Raw genomic sequence first — 19,461 nt, forward strand, 5'->3', positions numbered from 1 at the left:
GCACCTTAAATTATTTTAAAGGTATAAAGATATATATAGGTATAAGGTATAAAGGTATAAAGATATATATAGATATAAGGTATAAAGGTATAAAGATATATATAGGTATAAGGTATAAAGGTATAAAGACTGAAGGTACAGAAGAGAAGCGACATGGAAAGGTGCAGGTTGGTACCTTATTATTTCTCTTTCTGAGAGTGTGGATCAAACACGGAGAGTCGGAAAGGTTTGATAGAAATAGATAGATAGAGTCAAATAATAATAAAATAAATAAATAAATAAATAGCGAAGTTATGGAAAGTAACTCTATTATTGATCTCTATAAGTATAACTCTGTTATTGATATTTATATCAGAATACACTGTTTGACAAAGAACATTACATCACTGTTTTATTGCTGGCACATTACTGAAGTATAGAATTAAAATCCTCTCATTTTCATGTTTTTTTGTTGTTGTAAAATCACCGTTGGACACTAAAGCAGGTGGCAACACCCGACGTGGAGAAAAGGATTGAGGAATACAAGCGTGAAAACCCGGGCATGTTCAGCTGGGAGATCCGCGACAAGCTGCTGAAGGACGGAGTGTGTGACAGAAGCACGGTTCCTTCAGGTGAGGCCTCATCTGGTAAGCACACTTTTCTTCCTACTGACACTTAATGCTGTCTCTCTCTCTCACACACACACACACGCACACACACACACACACACACACACACACGCACTTACACTTCCTATAAATCCAGCTGGACGCGTACAAACGCATATATACGGTAAGAGTTCATTCAGAATCGTGTGCATGGCTTTTCCAGATGTTTCTGTGGAATTTAATTTAGTTACAACTGAGCAACAGCGATTCTTATATTTTATTAATTATTTAAAGAAAAAAATCCTTCACGTGCGAATATTCACGCGCTTTTTCAGACGTTTTTCTTCACGTTTTTCAGACGTTTTTTCACGTGTAGCCTAGGTCACGTGGGTTTATTTCTCACACAGTGTCACACGTGTGAAATGCACCTTCATATGACGTATTAATCACGTGTGAAATGGATGTGATTTTTGTAATTTTTTGATACTTATATATGTACATGTGTTTTGTTTGGTTTGGTTTTGTTTTTAATCTCAGTGAGCTCCATTAGCCGGGTTTTGAGAGCACGGTTTGGAAAGAAGGATGATGATGATGATTGCGATAAGAAGGATGAAGATGGAGAGAAGAAAACGAAGCACAGCATCGACGGCATTTTGGGAGACAGAGGTGAGTGTTTTGTTATTATTATTATTATTATTATTATTATTATTAATAATGATTGTCGTGTGAGTGCACGTGCTGTGGTTAATGGGTATGTAATTGCTCCTCTCACTGTCGCGCTGCTTCTTTGGGGAGAGTTTTGATGATGATGATGATGATGATGATGATGATGGTGATGATGATGATGATGGTGTGGAGGTATGAGCGCTCTGGGGAAATCGCGCGCCTCCTCGGCACACAGGAAGTGGCTGTGATTAGCCATGCTGTTAGCTACTCAGTCCTTTACTCAATTATTTATGGAAGCTCTGACGTAAGCTATTTAGCGCCGTCAGTTCATTTGTGAAGCGCGTCACTCGCTCATTTTCACCACCAGCCTCGACAGCTGACAGCTGACCAACAATCTGTCAGCAACGCCATCACTTTAACTCACGAGTGTGTCTGTCATTTCAAATACACCGTGTAATTAAGCAGTAATAATAATAATAATAATAATAATAATAATATAGCGTACATTATGTTTCTATTTTATAGAAATAATATTATTGGATTATTGTTCTTGCATTGTTTTATATATAATATTGTAAAATTACGACAATGGTACAATAACAACTAATTATATTATAAAAAATATATATAAATAAATAGCCTTTATATATTTTATTGTAATAGTTTTAATAATAATAATAACAACTAAAATTAATAATGATTACAGTTATTAATTTAAAAGTCATATGCAGTAGTAATGTTATAAATTATTTAATAATTTAATAATAATAATAATGAGAAGAAGAAGAAGAAGAATTTCAACGTCCATTAGAACGTCTACTGAATTTATATTATATGCAAATGTTATTTATTGCATTTCTGTTAATTGTATTATATCGTATATTGTAATATTATTATACACATATATATTACATAAAATAGCATTGTAAGGGTCTAGGAATGTTAAAATAATAATGATTATTTATTTTATTATTGTAATCATTTTAATAATAACTGATCATACTAGATGAATACTAGCTGAACTTGTATTATTATTATTATTAGTCGTAGTAGTAGTAGTAGTAGTAAAAAAAAAACTGAAACAAAGACCCAAATATATATTATAAAAATATGTATCATGTTTATTAATAATACTAATGTAGTAATATTTCCTTTAATAATCATTTCTGGTAAGTTTTTAGTGTGGCTGTAGTAGATTTTTTGCGTAAACACGGAACTGAGTGGAGAAATCTTCTTGTAAAAAACTGATAGATGTGATATGTGCATATGATTGTTCAGTGCGTATGATAGCACTTTAACACAAGACAAGCTTTGTGTTGAGTTTTGACATTAGAGATGTGTGAAATGTGAATAAGGAATAGTGCGTGCGCGCGCACTTCGGACAATGAGACCACTGGAGACCTTTCTTTCTTTCTTTACTTCTTTCTTTTTAATTTTTTTAAAGATGTAATGCAGCATGAATTTAAAGTGAGATGCACATTTTTGCTCTTTTTATAATTTCATTTGTATTTGCAGCACATTATAGTCTACATGCTGAAAACGTATTGTTGGCTAATAATCAGTGCAGGCTTGTGTATTAGAACTATTAATAAATTATGTATTATTCTATTGCTAGTTAATATGTTAGTATGTAGATAATAATATGTAGCACAGCAGCACTAGTGACTGTCCTGAAGTTTTTACGCGCCAGAGAATTAAGTCGCTGTGTTGTTTTGTAGGTCTGTTTTGCTTATTAATTCTTTAAAATCTAGATATTTATTTAAAAAAAAAACGTGTTGTGCTGATTGATATGAAGTAGTTGCATGTCTGTGTTACAGTTTTAAGCTCTGTGTGTGTGTGTGTGTGTGTGTGTGTGTGTGTGTTTAATGATTCTCACTAATCTGTCTTAATAGCATCGTGTCGCGCTGTTGAGTTCCTGGAAAGAAACTTAGCACTTAGAATAACGTTAAAGCTTATTAGTGTTCGTGTGTGTGTGTGTGTGTGTGTGTGTGAGAGTGAGTGTGTGTGTGTGAGAGAGAGAGAGAGAGAGAGAGAGAGCTGTAATAGCCGCCGGGTTTATTTGCTAGTCCTATACGAGGCGCATTTTATCCTCCATCATATTGCACTCGCTCAGGTTTCGAGCACAAACCCAGTGTTGAAGATTTTTTTAAAGCCTGATTAAACTGAACTCTTTATTTATTTTCACTTTCATCTCCAAAACGGCTCACCGCGGATTTGCCTGGAGCGTAAATTCAGGAGATTTTAGTGCATTTTGTGACGCGGTATTTATTTATTTATTTATTTATTTATTGAAAAAATGTATAAGTAAACATTTCATATTTTTATACTGCAAGTGGCCAGAGCCCCTTTTGATGCTTTACACGCAGACGTTTGTATCCTCGTGACATCCTGATCACGTGAATAAGTGCGCATGTATTAAACTCTGATATTATCCTATGAACTGCACTTTAATGACGCGTTATAACGCCCTACACAGCAGCGTCCTAAGTGCTGAATTAACTCAGTATCGCAGTGGTTTTATATAAACAGCGTGGACTCTTTTTCGGATTTTTTTCAACAAGACAAGCGCCTAATTTCAGCTTCATTTTGGGCTTCAGCTGACATCCTCGTTACGCAAACACAACACACACATTTAGAGCATTTGGAGAGTTTGGCCTCAACCTGGCAAGTTTAATTACCCTCTAATGGGTTGTGACTCGGCGCGCAGCTCTCTCTGACAGCTCACCTGGTCCTCCTTTTGTCTGTCAGACGCGAGAAGGAAAAAATAAATAATAATAATAATAATAATAAGTGAATAAATGCGACGTGTCTGTCCTTCCGTTTATCCGGAACCATCTGCACCAGTCGCACCAGTATAAGGACGCGTCAGAGAGACAGAGAGGCCATGGACACTTCAGCAAACCGGAGGATTACCTGAGGTCCTCAATCTAATCAAACAGAGGCCAGGCGGGATTTAGCGGCGCGCTGAGGGGATAATAACGCGCGGCCGGAGCTCAGATAGTCCTGCTGGGGCTGTCGGGCAGCAGGCTCGCTTTCACTGTGCATATTCAATTAAAGATAGATCCCTGGCACCCGAGGATATTCCGGACACAAAAAGAAAAGGAGACAAAAGAATGTTTGAATAATCAGATCTCACTGTCATGGAGCGCCAGGAGAAAATACCCGGGTCGCGTTTTAAGCATAATAAAGGACAGTCATATCACGTCAGTGTTGCTCGTGTTGAATTAACCCGTGCTGTGTAGAATTAACTCTCACAGGGTAGAATTAACACCTTACATATAATATTTGCATTAAACATCAGTGTCCTTGAGATTCATATAAGGATACAGACTGCGTAAAAAATGCACTGTAGAATTAACACTTAAAATGTAAAATTAACTCAGAGCATTGCAGGGTAGAATGAACTCTCCCGGGGTTGATTTAACACCTCAAGTGTAATATTTGCATTAAATATTGGTATCGTAGTGATATTCATATAAGGATACAGGCGGCGTAGAGTAAAACATGCACTGCAGAATTAACACTAAAAAAGCGCACTAAAGTGTAGCCTACTTTTCCCTGCTGCTGGTGTTAATGTCAAGAAGCACATCTTTTGTTACCTAGAAAGGTGCATGAAGTTTACCTTTAAAGCTTTATCTAAAACGAAGCCTAATAATGGTGCAATTATGTAGCTTAATTTTTTTAATGTATATCATATCCACATTTCCAGGTCAAACTCACTTATTAATAAAAATTCACTTATGTTGTCAATGAGCCCAATATACACACACATATATATATATATATATATATATATATATATATATATATATATATATATATATATGTGTGTGTGTGTGTGTGTGTGTGTGTGAGTGTGTATTCAAAACTGTCTCCGCACGCGCGCGCGTCAGTGAGTCCGGTTCCTCTCCGGAGGTGAAAATGCATAAAGGTGCTCAGAAAGAGAAGAGCAGGGGAATGAGCAAGAAAACTTCAAACAAATCCATCTGGAATAGTGTGTGTGTGTGTGTGTGTGTGTGTGTGTGTGTGTGTGTGCTTGTGTGAGGGCGAGATTTAGCGAAAGTATGGCGAAGTTATTTAGCTATTAATAACATTTTTTCCTCAGGCGCGTGAAGAGTCACACCATGCGCACTTTTCGCGCAGATGAAATTGAGGGAAACCCAAATGTTGGGCAGAGATAACACCGAGCATCACAGCCTGGACCCTGGCGCTGCATTCACTGCATTAAACTCGGATTAACCTCCCCTTTCACCCTTTCACCCTTTCACCACTCATCTCATCACGGAATTTACATCGCATGCGTTTCCTGAACGCATATAGAGAATGATAATAATAATAACAAAATTATTATTATTATTATTATTAGTAGTAGTAGTAGTAGTATTGTTTTTCATTAGCTTTGGACACCTCTCCAGTGCGCATGAGCAATGCGCATTTCAGCCATTTGAGGTATTTAGACTCTCCAAATGCTATTTTAACCATTTCACAGGATGGCTTAATAAATCGAGCAGATCTCCCACCACAATAAAAGTACACTCGAGCCATTGTTGTTCAACAGGGCGGGAGTGAAACGGTTCCTCTCCGCATTTAACCCGCTTTAAATCCGCTTATAAAGACGCCTGTAATTCCTGGAACCAATTAAATTTTCCCGAACCAACACCAAGTGACCAGCAGAGCAATTAAGCTTAGAGGAAAACGCATATGTGGAAGGGAATAGAGTTCAAATCATAAATCTAGACACTAGAAACTGTATTATCTTGTTAATAAACTGGTAAAGCATAAAGGCCATGGTTACAGTATTTTTATTCTTATAAAATATATACAATTTATAGCCTATTATTGATCATTTCTGCTTAATTGATATTTTTATTTATTGGCAGATGGTTCTAAATATTTAATGCAGTTAAACTTTAATCAGGATCAGTGTTGTTGTTTTTTTTTCTTTTGATGAGTGATTTTGAGGAGCATTTTACAGTGTTTTAGGTTTTGGGCAGTGATGGCAAATTGAGATGTTTTTTTTTTTTTTAGGTTTTTATGCTTTTGCTCATCAGAACCATTTGTGGTGACAGAAAGGTAATAAACGCAATAAAAGCTATGGCAGGACAACAGTGACTTTTTCAAGCTTATCTATTTTCCATATCTGGGTGGATGCGCAGGAAGGTAAGATTTCTCCGTGTTTTTATGGGGATTTAATTATATATTGAAAGCCCTGCTGTCTGAACTACCTGTCGGGCATCTAGCTGAGTTTTTATTAGACATGATTATGGCAGTGAGTGTCGATTAATTTCCTGATGAGTGGTGAGAGTGTTAGGCGGTGTGTTTTAGCGGCTTCAGAGTGTGTTAATGCTTCTGGAGGATCAGTGTGTGCAATTGATTTTGACATGCGCAGATTGGGGCTCTCTCCTCTGCTGTGGGAGATCTGCTATGAATATGAATCCAGTGTGACTTTTCCTCTGACATATATTCAGCAGCATAGCATGAGTATCCAAGTTCAACAGGAGAGGAAAAAAAAGTAAACTTTTATGTGTGTTAGGTTTATTTAGGGATATTCATTGTGTTTTATAATAAATAATAAATTTAGCAATTAAAATGCGTCACATTCAACAAAATGGGCAATACTGAATTCTTACATTTAAACCTTTTAAAAATCATTTAAACCTTTAAGATGTTATTTAAAACACTGGAGATTTTGGTGCTGGCTGTCACAGGAGAAGAATGTTTGTAGAAATGATATAGGCTATACCATGTTTTAAAGCTTTCACAATGAGCAGAACAGTTTTCATGATCGATCTGAGAGACTCAATCTCATGTGGCAATTGATGTTTTTAAAAAGAGAAAGCAAAATCAGAAGAAAACCAACACAACCGCTAACTTCCGGCCCTCACTGTAACTTTAATAACTATAAATAATACGAATTTACTCTTCTGAAATCGTGATACTCGTTTAATCCAAATATCTATCCATCTACCTTTTCAGTGTGAAAAGCTGTAGTATACGCTTTCTTCTTCTTCTTCTTCTTCTTATTATTATTATTGCTGTTGTTGACACCAAACGGAATATGTCTAATAATAATAATAATAATAATAATAATAATAATAATAATATGGCAAAATTTGACATGTGATTATGTGATCACATGTGGAAAAAAATGTGAAGGTGCATTTCACCATGTGGAGTCCTGAAAATGCAGATGTGGACTGAAGTAAACACGTGATATCACGTGACTAATATGTGCTCACGTGAAAAATCCACATGCCATACATGTGAAATGCGAACCCGTGAAAATAAAAAAAAATAAAAAAAATCGAAGTAATTAGGGAAAATGTGGGAAAATTCAAACACATGCACTCCATGTGAAAAAGGTGTGACACCTAACACGTGACGTGTCTAAAACCCACGTGTGATTATTTACATATGACGTTCGTGTGACTTTTCTGTAAATTTGGCTTATTATTTTCGTATGATTTCTTAAGCATGCTGTGAAAACGCTGTGAAAGCTTACTGCAGAGGCGATATGAGGCGTAATAACCTGACATAAAGCCTACTACAGAGTGTGTTAGTGTGTTAGTGGGCGGACTGAAGTGCTTATGGCATTTACACACATTAGTGCTCAGCAGCAAGAAGGGTGTTAGGAGGTGTGTTGACTTTATGGCTAGAGAGAGAGAGAGAGAGAGAGAGAGAGAGAGGTGATCTGTGGCCAGCATGTGGCCATCCTAAACTAATTGGGTATGAAATTAATTATAGGGTGGAAGTGCCTTTAAGACCTTAAAGTTTTCACACATTTTAAAGGTGTAACAGCGGATTAATGGCTTATAGCCAGCATTAAAAAATTACTGCTGCTCTAAAATGTACACTGCCTCTTAAAGAGTCTCAGAAACAGTCAGAAAATAACAAACTAAAAAAAATAAATGCGTTTTATTATTTGAGTATTTAAAATCTGGAGTCACTTTAAATGAATCTGACAGCATGATTTCTAAAAACATCTTTTAAAAATATTCCCCCTCCATTTTTCCCTTTTCTCTTTTTTAAACCCAATTCAATTAACCTCCAATGGTTCCTTAATTTTGCTCTGATTTATTGAAAAGTATAAATAACTAATGAAATGCACTTCATTTATATTGCTATGAAATAAATACAACTCAAAAAAAAAAGATTCCTAGTGGAATCTTAAGCTTAAAAAATCTGAATGAATAATGAAATGCAGTTTAGATGGTTTGTCTTTATAGCCATGTGTTTGTGAAGTAAAGGTTATATTGCAGTTCTGCATGGAGTCTTGGAGCAATCTACTTTTCTATCATGCACTACTCTGAATACTAAGGACGCTTCTGCTTTTTTTCGAGGCATTGTGTGTATTTTATTATTTGCACTCTACTTTCTTAGACTTTGTGTGTTTCTTTTTTACTGTGAATAAGATATCGAGGAGAGCTCGAATCATTGAATCATCCTCCGTGCTGCTTGAATGGAGAGAAAATTCAATTGTCTTCTTCCTTTTTTTTTTAATGAAAAGCATTTTGTTCTGTAATTGAATGCTGCCTCTTTTTGTTCTTGTGTCGGGTGTGAGACCTCTCTGAAGTCTGACAGGCTCCTCTCCTCATTGTCCAACAAACTGCTCCTGCAAAAAAAGGGAAAAAGAGAGAGAAAGAAAGAAAGAAAGTAAGAAAGAAGGGAGGAGGGGAAGGAAAAAAGGAGCCCTCTGTTACTTTGTGTCTTCAGACTCGGTGCACTATTCAGACGAGTTGATGAACTCCTTCAAAAAGTTTATTAAGGCGAGGAAGACAATGAGGACTGAAGCCTGTGGCCCAGCGAGCAGACAGTTTATAAACTAGAGGCCATTGTGGCACAAAGGCAGATGCATGAATACTTCTGAATGGAGGCTTCAAACTGACACGATCGGGCTGGACAGCAACACGTTAAAGAGAGAGTGAAAGAAGAGAGAGAGAGATAAAGAGAGATGGAGAGAAAGAGAGAAGAGTGCAGTGAGTATCAGTGTTATTTATATGAATCTGCACTTTCACACCAATCCAGACAGTCCACTCTGATCAGGTTTGATAGGTGTAGTGCTGATGGATGTGGGGTTTAGTTGTGCTTTTGGTATTTCTCTTCATTTATTTCTGCTTTTTTTTTTTTTCATTTTCACTGCAAGTCACGGCTTTATAATCAACTTAACTCTTCTAAAAACAGAAACAAAATGAAAAGCATCAAATAAAAAGTGTAGCTAAACATTATATCATATAAATATTTTGGGGCAAATTCTGGATTTTATTCTTTAGTCTCTCCCTCTTTCTCTCTGTCTCTCTCTGTCTCTCTTGCTCTCTCAGTTCAGTTTCTTGGCATGAATGTTCTCACATTGTTGCCAAAGCAAATAATGCAGGTAGACTGATACAAAAGTTATACCTTTACATGGAATACACACAGCTCTTCATTTATACACAGACATGACAATAATAATAAGTAAATAAACAACAATAACAGTTATATCTCACTTTCTCTCTGTCTGCATGTGATCTGCATGTCAGTGTACAGCATCAAGTACAAAAAAAATAACATAATCTGTAGGAATGGACCCAAAAGTTATCCCTAACAATCTACACTAAATTCTGTCGGTCTGTCTCCTTCTCTGTGTTCTCTCTCTCTCTCTCTCTCTCTCTCTCTCTGTGATTTGTGACCCATCTTCCCCAACCTTAATTGTGTGTAAGAGTCCTGTGATGATGTGATGTGATGATGTGATGATGTGATGTGGTGGTTTTATCCCTCCCCAATCTGGCAGGTGTCCACATTAGCATCACAATTGTCTCGCAGAGCAGAACCCCATCACACACACAAAAAAAAGGTTTAGAAAGGGGTTGGGAATGTGTGGAGGGACGACCCATAGTGAGGGAGATTACACGCAGAGACAGCTATTAGCAGGGATAAAGCTCCTCTAAACAAACAAGTTAAAAGTACCAGATGATGAAAAGATCAATAATGCTTCAGTTAAAGAACCGGAGCTCTGATGGCCCTCGTCTCGAGTCCCCCAGCTTTCTTCTTGATTGTTGCTTTCTTCTTTAATATCGCAAGCCACTTCTCCTGGAGGTGTCTGTATCGACAATCCAATTTAGGCTTGGCTCACTTCAGCATTCAGCTAAAGATCTGTTTATCATGAGCTCGGCCCAACACTGGCCGTGTGATGTAATGAGAGCTTTAAGAACTCTGTGATGGGATGGAATCGAGTTCCCGTTAGATCGATATGGCTTCAGGATCACACGTCTTCACTTTCATTAGACAAAACCTCTTCCCGGGCAGGAGATAGGAGACTGGGGAAAGGAAAAGACATTTGTCACTTTCAACTAGGTGCTTGTCGTGACGAGAGAAAATGACGTCTCTAAAGGCCATTTCTCCTCCAATCCATCTCCGTCTGGTAATTCTTGACCGTGCCTTCGGACAGGATGAGGGTCCTCGGCATCAGAAATAAATTCCCAAAGGGGTTTTGACTCCAGGCTGTATTTTGCTCTTAGAGTGGAGGCAATTCCGATTAAATTGGACCTTTTAGAGCTGATTTCTTGTCACACACTTGAAACACCTCTCAGAAAGCAAACAGAAAGAGAAGGGCCTCTTGTTTCAGGGGTTTGTGTGAAGCGCATTTCCTGTGGAGTGTTTTGATTGTGCTGTTATTCTGTATTTGTTGCCTTTTGGGTGCGAATGGTATTGCTTTCTTCTTTATTCTAATTACTTTCTTCCTCATTAAGCCTCATAGACATGTATTTTTCATTCTGCTTCAGTAGTGGTGTCATTTCTGTTGTTTGACATATAACTCCAAAGAAGGATGCCTTAGAAAGTATCTTATCGGCTCTCTTAAGAGCCCTGTTTCATTATTTGAAGCACTGTGAAACACAAATAACTGCTGAAACAATGCAGTGTCTCATGAACAACTCATATTTCTTTACTTTCTATTGTTGAAATGCAATGAGTTTTTTAGCTTTAGTCACCAGAATACATTAAATCCATTACACACACACACACACACACATCTCAAGCCATGATATACACGTAAAGCACATAAATCACCATCTTCTTTCAATGTTTTCCAGTTTCAGGAAAGTATGATAAAATGATAAACGGAATATCCAGTTAGCTTTATATTATCATATTACATGTTAGCTTTATTAAAGGACGCACCTTTAGAAATTCTAGAAATTAAGCACTTAAAATGAGCTTTTACAAGTAAACCTAGTGTCTTATGAATGCTTCTATTTTTTCTTTAAAATTAAATTCTATTTCTGGTGTATAATTGTGTAACCTGATACACAGATTTGCTCCTTTAATTTTAAAAGCATTTGAAAAAATACACCTGAAGCTTAACTTTATTTCAATTTTCAACAAGCAAGCAAATTGTAATTTTACAAAATTGTTTAAATTGCTTTAATTATAATAAACATTTTAATTACTTCAGTAGGACATACTGCATGACATCTGTATTCATTCTGTCCGAATGAATTAATAAAAAAATTATTTTAGTTAAAAAGGGAAAATACAAAAAAAATGCAAATATTACAAAAGGATTTAAAACATTCACTAAAAGTCTGTCTAAAAATGTAGGATTTTCAATAATTATTTCTTTTTATTTGTTTATTTCTGTTGATTTTTAAGTGTCACTCAGTGCTATAACATGCACCTTCATAATACTTTCATTCATCTAAAATTCCTTTATTGCTTTCTGGGATTGTTGGTTTTAGATCAGATTTTTTACTTGACATCTGTACAGTTTGTAAAGCGTTTCTTCATTTTTGTGATTAGTTGCATCTCTCTGTTTTTATGTTGGATTTGTTTGTATTCAGTTGGTCGAAATTTCATATCATTTTAACAGCTTCATGCTGTAATTTGCTTTAGATAAAAGTGTCTTCCCTGTTAAATATTGTAAACAATAATATATGTAGTTTTTAATATATCTGTTTTAAAATACTAATAAATAACAATTTCTTGCTCACTGTAACCAAGTAAGATGTTAAAGCTGTATTAGACTTTGGAAGGGGTTAAAAATGTAAAAATGATCCGCGTGACCCTCTTCCCTTCTCCTTGCTGTGCTTTTTCAGAGATTACACCACCTGCATGGTTGGTTCGTTTTATGATCCTCAACAAAGTCTCCTGTAATACTGTCCTGTAAATGATTTGAAACTTTTTGTCATCTCTGATTTTCACTGCCTGCCAGTTTTGACAGCTGGCACGGATGGGCACAGTGTACCGGATTATTTGCGAGCCGCTTGTTTACCACTGAGGCGCAGTGGAAAAGACAACAGGAATTTCCCCTCTAATTTCATTACAATGGAGAAAAACTGCCCCACATAATGGGCAACACTAATTAAGTTTGGAGCTGTGCGTGCAGTCTGAACACTGATGAATTAGAGTCATTCACATCATGCTCGGCTGCTTTAAAATCACCATTAGCGCATGCTACTTAGGGCCATAACATCGCCCATTTTATGCTTCTGATCCCCTTCACAAGTGGAATCTTCATTATTTTCATTTAACGTCTGGCCATTCTTTCAGCCACACACCCAGCAGGACAATAAATATGTTCTTCGAGTGTTGCAAATCAAAGATGTGTGAGGTTTTTTTTTTTACACCAAGTACAGGAAAAAAAACCATGCAGGAGGTGGCCAGGAGGTGTTTAAGAGGCCAAAGCTGCTTGTGCAAGTCCTGTAACTTCACATAGAACAAAAGATGTAAAAAAAGCCAACACTAAGAAAACAAACACTAAAAAGTAAATTAGACCCATGCAAACTTTTACTGTTGCTATTATTTTGCCATTATTATTGGAATTTTATTTGTCTAGATGTCTCTATTACTGTATTTGTGTTTGATTTTACCTTTTTTTTGTCTTCATCTGATCCTATAGATGATCTTAATTGAAAATGTCTTTGAAAACAAATCGAGTCAGGATACTAAATCTTAAATCTTGACTGTATTTGTTGGCTTGTGAATACGTTGTGATAGTGAATATTAACAAATGACCCATATTTAATATTACACAATATTACACAAACTACAGATGTTTGCCTTTGTAACAAAAACAAAAAATCTACTTTTCAAATCTCTTGATTATTTCTTGAGTTTTCTCTGGAGTATATAAATCCTTTATATTATATAAATCCTTTATATTATATTTTTAAATGGTTTCTTGTCTTAGCCTCTATCCTATACATTTTTGACGGCACTAGATTTTGAATTCCCATTTGGCATCCTGCACTAAAAATGTACAACTTTTTTTACTTTTCTTTCTCACCTTTGTTGAACGCCGCTGGCAGAAACAGTTTATTATCCTAGGTGGTGCAAGGAACTGTCATCTTAGACTTTTTAACTGCATGATTGTGATTCTTTTGGGATTTCTTACTATATGGATGGTGGTTTCAGAAGAACCTTTACAAACATGTTTGAGCTTTAAAAACAGTTTTAAGGTCAAAACCCTTAAACTTTCAAAACTTTCAAAAAGGTGGTGGTGTTGGTGTTGGTTGTGGTGGTGTGGAGGGATAATCCCACCCTTCAAGCCCTTCACGCTTTATATTCAGGCATGCCTGTCCCCTGGAGCTTGGGCACAGGGAGTCAATATGTCAGCATTTATCGATACCCCACCAAGCTCCATGGCCTTGTCAGGGCCCTATTCAGGCTGTAATGGCCCCCTGGTGTGCAGCGTCTATGCGGGCTAAAGGAGCCGAGAGGCCCCGGGCCCGCTCTCCTCCGACCGCTCAGCGTCTTCACACACATGACAGAAACCATAAAAGAGCAGCGCCTCTGCCGCTTCTCTCGCCCGCATTCTCTCTCTCTCTCTCTCTCTCTCTCCCTTTAAAACCTCCTCTTTTCTACCTCCTTTAAAGAAAAAAAAGAAGGTCTAATTGTTTGTTGTGGGAGCCAAAGATTATAGACCCTCCCCTCCCCTTTTTACTTTTTTCTTCTCCATTCTCACTTGGCATTCTTGTCATTTCTAATGGATGAGAGTTTTATCCCGATGTTGTGAGTGCAAGAATTTCGTTAATTCGGTAACGCTGACAGATGAGAGTGAGAATGGTTTTGACAACGAGACTCACGAGGCAGCTGTCCTGAAGAGAGAACCATAAACTTAAGCCCTATTCGGATGGGATTATTTTTATTAGCGGAGATGAGGTAATTATCACCAGTGTGTCCCTCGGATTTTAGTCCTGTCCTAAACGATCATTTTTCTGGAAATATTCCATATTTTACCTCCTACAAAATCATTTGTAGAAATAACTCCAGACTATGGATTTTGATTGAATTGGCATGCTGGTGAAGATTCTGTTATATCTTGCTGGAAAAGAGTTTTCTCACTTTTTTCAGTATGATGACACTCCAGGAGGAGAGGATGACACTCCACTCTTTTCTATTTTTTCCAAGTTTCTATTGTAAACCAAGTCCAAGTTTTAAACAAGCCACCCCTGCCACTTTTCCCAATCCCAGCCACTGATCCCAGTCCCTGCCACTGATCCCAATCCCAGCCACTGATCCCAGTCCCAGCCACTGATCCCAATCCCAGCCACTGATCCCAGTCCCAGCCTCTGATCCCAGTCCCAGCCACTGATCCCAGTCCCTGCCACTGATCCCAGTCCCTGCCACTGATCCCAGTCCCTGCCACTGATCCCAATCCCAGCCTCTGATCCCAGTCCCAGCCACTGATCCCAGTCCCAGCCTCTGATCCCAGTCCCAGCCACTGATCCCAGTCCCAGCCACTGATCCCAGTCCCTGCCACTGATCCCAATCCCAGCCACTGATCCCAGTCCCAGCCACTGATCCCAATCCCAGCCACTGATCCCAATCCCAGCCACTGATCCCAATCCCGGCCTTTGATCCCAATCCCTGTCCCTTTAGTACAGTAGTACCTTTGACTATGTTTTCTCTATTTCTCCTTGTTTAAGGGCAGTGTGGATTAAACTCCTTCTGAATCAATAGTGTGTGAGGAACACATGAGTAGCCCTTTGAGTCTGTGTTTGTAAGCATCTGGTCAACTCAGAGCTGCAGAAAAGCTGCTGAATGGGTGAATGAACGAACCTCAGTGGGAGTTGAGTTGGGATAAAAAAAAAGTCGGCCAATACAGAGACGCTCGCAGTCAACACACATTTACACCCAAATCTACTGTAGTGTTCGGCTGGAGGAAACAGTGAGGCTAGGGTTCTTTCTTTCTTTCTTTCTTTCTTTCTTTCTTTCTTTCGTTTTTTTTTTCTTTCTGTACAGCAATATTGCTACAAATTTGAGTCATTTTTCTTTCTACAGAGGCAGTATTCCATCATGCCTTTAGGCTTAACCATGTTTGTCCCTTTAAACACTTTAAAAGCAGTGAAAAAAAAGAATCTGGGTGTAATCTTGCTTAAAAAAATTCTAATTCTTTCCTTGTCAGATTTTTGATCTCACCACAAATTCCCCTCAAGTCCTCCTCCTCCTCTTCCTTCTTCTTCTTCTTCCTACATGGGCACACCAGTATCTGAGTTTTATCTGTGAGAGACGTGTGTTTATATTCAGGCCGCGAGCCAGAGAGATACGTGAGAACGGCAGATGGACGTCAGAGATAGCAAATCAGATCAGATGTCTCGTTTTGGGAACTGTTTGTGTAATGAAGGCGTTCTTCTGTGACTGACAAAAAGCATGATTGCAACAACAAGTCGCACAATGGCAGGCACGAAATAAACATGTAAACCAAACAAATAAAGATGGGAAAAGATTAATTTTGCGCTGTTATTTTGGTCTTGTGATTACGGAGGTGGGAGTGTGGTGGTGCTGGTGTGGTGGTGGTGGTTGTCATTTACACTCAACTGGTGTCATCCGCCGCTTCATGTCTTGTCCCTGAAAAATAGCGTGTGTGAGGACCTGTTTGTAATTATCCTGGAACTAATACGCTTTTCAAAATGAGCCATTATGAGCTAATGCCTCACTGCAAAAAAAAGCCCCGTCTGTTTTTTGTCCCTCTGTCTTGGGTAGTTTGCGAGGTAGCTACAGCTGATATCGAGGCCATTGGTTACGGTATTAAAATAAGGCTCCATGGAATCTTGCCGTAATGTCGAGCTAATGCTGATTCAAAGGCAGGCATCGCAGACGAGGCTTGAGCTGCCTCTACCGCCCTCTCACCATGTCATGGAAGCCTTTCATCATCATTTATCCCTGACTAATTCACAGGATTTTGGGTGATGGTGAAATCTGCACTTCTACCTCCAGTGTCCTATTCAATTGTCTCTTTTTTTCCCCCTAAACAGCGATCTTTAACACTCCTTTTTTGAGCTTGGACGCTGTTAAATTGTATTAAACTCAATTCTGCAATTAGATTTATTTCTGGCGGCTGATGCAATATGAGATTAAGGTTGATCTTTGCGTTATCATGCTCAGTGCAGTGGTGTGGGGCTAAAGTTTTTGCCCCTGTAGCCACTTCCCTTGCGTCTGCAAGCCTTGAGACTGGCTCACATGCTAGAAATTGGTTGTAAAATTGACTGGGGTATGGAAGTAATTACTGAATGAGTGGACACTCCATTTAAACAGATTAAAAAATGTGTATAATTGTAGATATGGTGAAGTTTTCTGTGAGGAGATGTTTATTTAACATTTATAGAAGGAGTCTCCAGTTTCAGCATTTTGAAACAGCCAGAGGTAAAAGCTGTAACTTTAAGTTCTCTGACATCTTCAGGACAGAGGAGGTGTGTTTTATGCCTTACATAATGGACACAAATATCATCATCTTATTTTTTTTTGTTAACAGAAGGTAAAGACTGCCTCATTTGGAAGCCTTAGATTCCTTATTTTGATTAAATTTGAAGAAGAATCAGTCGTATGTATCTGTTGCAGTCTGAATGAAACGCTGCCGTGGTTCTTTCCTGGATAATTTGCTGTGTAATTAGACCTGAACAGTTTAACATGTAGAATTTTTATACATACGTAACCTCTGAGAAAAGGTTCGGTTTTTCCTGATGTGCACATTCATCCCCGGCGCACGCCTTCGTCTGTGGACATGAACCTCACTGCTGGAATGTCTTTTTATGAAGTGTCCAGCTGTGAGGTGGAGTTGATCAAGGTTCTATTACCACACATTTATTCAGGACCGCCACTGAAAAAGGCCCCTCCAGAGACGGGGCGAGAGAGAAGGAGTGAGAGAAGAGGAATAAAAAGGCAACAGGGAGGTCAGAGGAGGAGTTTGGAGATGGGTGATGGATATCCCATCTGCCTGAAGTCAGGGCAGAACGTGTGCAGGGGTTTGAACGTAAGCTCTGCTACCACACTGGAATAGCTTAATGGACCTCACGTTCTTTTAGTCGTCATGTGGAGAAGCTCGGAGTGACCAAGACAGTTTTTTGGCAAACGTTCCTGAAATAAAAGTATACTGTGCTTGTTGTTATGAACAGCGATGCTGGTGAGGTTTATCATTTTTAAAGGCATCTAAGCTAGATGGAAGCAAAAGTAAAGACACTGTCACAGAAAGAAAGAGTTTTTCATGGATTTTTTAACTGAAGGCTACAGAATATTCAGGTCTAAATGGGGATATAATAGTATAATCTAGTAAATATAGTATTATATAGTACTGAACAGTACAGTATATATTTTGGTATTCCTCCTAATATTGAAAGGTTATAGTTATAGTTATACTCAAGTATAGTACAGTTTGGTATAGTATAGGATAGGATAAGACAGGATAGGATAGTAGAGTAGAGTAGAGTAGAGTGATACAAACATAAATACAAACCTGTTTCATACCTAAGATTGTATTCAATGTTTTCTCATAGATTCACTCATTCATTTTAAATGATTCATGAATCTCAGAATAGAATCATTTGAGATGATTCATGGATCATTAGCAGTCTAAATGCTCCCGCAGGAGAAGCCTGCTCTTAATTAATGAGAATATTCAATTCAGTAAAACAGTTCTTTGTCTTTGGCACAACTTTATCTCTCTCCACCTCTTATTGCTCCGTGAGGAGTTGTTTTAGAATGAGGCGTGAATCTAAAACTCGCCTGAACATCTGTTTTGCACCTGATTCATGCCAAATTAAATTTTGCCTCTCGTCAATATTTAGTTAAAGATCGCAATAGGCCCTGGAGGAAAACATCATCCTGGCTGTAGCACTGACTGAATGCAACATAATTAGACTTTAATTGCTTGATAAGTGAGTTGGCGTTTATCAATATCCCCACAACCTTCAAATGGAATTACAGCGCAGTCATTATGTGGGGGATTAATCGGGATGTACCTTATTGTTTTAAAACAGGGAGAAGTGTTTGCGCATTGACCTCATCATCCGCCGGGATTTTACTTTTATTGGAGGTGATAATTAGCTGACATTTTATTACATCTGTAAATAAACAAGGACTATCAAATTTACCCAAATGTCCCTTGCTATGCTTCAGACTAAAAAATAGTATGAATCCAGATTAAACCTGAAATCTCGTATGACATCCTCATAGTTTTTACCCATAATCCATTGGAGGCTATCACTGCCTTCTGCCCCATGATAAAACCCATCATCCCAATCAGAGGATCTCACTGGGAAAGAGATGGGGTTCGTATCATGCCTCTCTCTCTCTCTCTCTCTCTCTCTCTCTCTCTCTCTCTCTCTCTCTGCTCTATCAGCGCTAGCGTCTGTTTCATTACCATAATCCTTTGCTCTTTGTCAGGGAGGCGGCTGTTGACCTTCAGTCCTGGGCGTGTATATGAACTTCTCAAAGCCCAGGAAAACGTCACCATTAGACTGTCTGCATGGTCTTTTTTTTAAATCATTGGGTACACGTAAATATTTTGGCTATTTTTCTGAAATTATAGACAATGTTGTAGCCGTCTAAATTTAAAATAAACATTCTGTGTACATTGCGTTCATTTGTTTTGGCACACACTAGAAGAGGAAATTAATTCATTTTTTCATCAAATTATTTTTAAAAACTAAAACATTGACTCAATTCCAAATTGTTTCTACTTGACTGACCATACCAAATCTTGAAATCAAATATTCATGGATCCAAATATGAAAAAAATGCCACTGCAGTACATTTCAGTGGGAATGGAGTTGAGCTGGAAGTACAAGTCCTCGATTCGACACTACACACTACGCCTACTTCTCTGTTTTAGATATATAACTCTGGAATTCTCTTTTCATACAATGTATGGTGAAAATGGGATCAACATAAAGAAAATGAAGGAATAAAGTTTGGGTGATTAAAATATTCTTAAATTGCTGATTTTTTTAGCTTCCAT

The 19,461-nt window shown here is 37.9% G+C and overlaps 1 protein-coding gene across 2 annotated transcripts in view; it reads left to right on the forward strand.

The window, feature by feature from the left end:
* pax7a (paired box 7a) overlaps positions 1-19,461 on the forward strand; it is a 58,479-nt gene that overhangs the window by 2,496 nt on the left and 36,522 nt on the right. Inside the window, exons 3-4 of one of the 2 annotated variants that reach the window (XM_026932768.3) lie at positions 482-626; positions 1,125-1,253. In XM_026932768.3, coding sequence (XP_026788569.3) covers positions 482-626; positions 1,125-1,253 — 274 coding nt within the window. The remainder of the gene's footprint in view (positions 1-481; positions 627-1,124; positions 1,254-19,461) is intronic. The other variant, XM_026932769.3, reaches the window with a different exon arrangement.

This window comes from Pangasianodon hypophthalmus, chromosome 20 (genome assembly GCF_027358585.1).
Source record: "Pangasianodon hypophthalmus isolate fPanHyp1 chromosome 20, fPanHyp1.pri, whole genome shotgun sequence".
NCBI lineage: Eukaryota > Metazoa > Chordata > Actinopteri > Siluriformes > Pangasiidae > Pangasianodon > Pangasianodon hypophthalmus.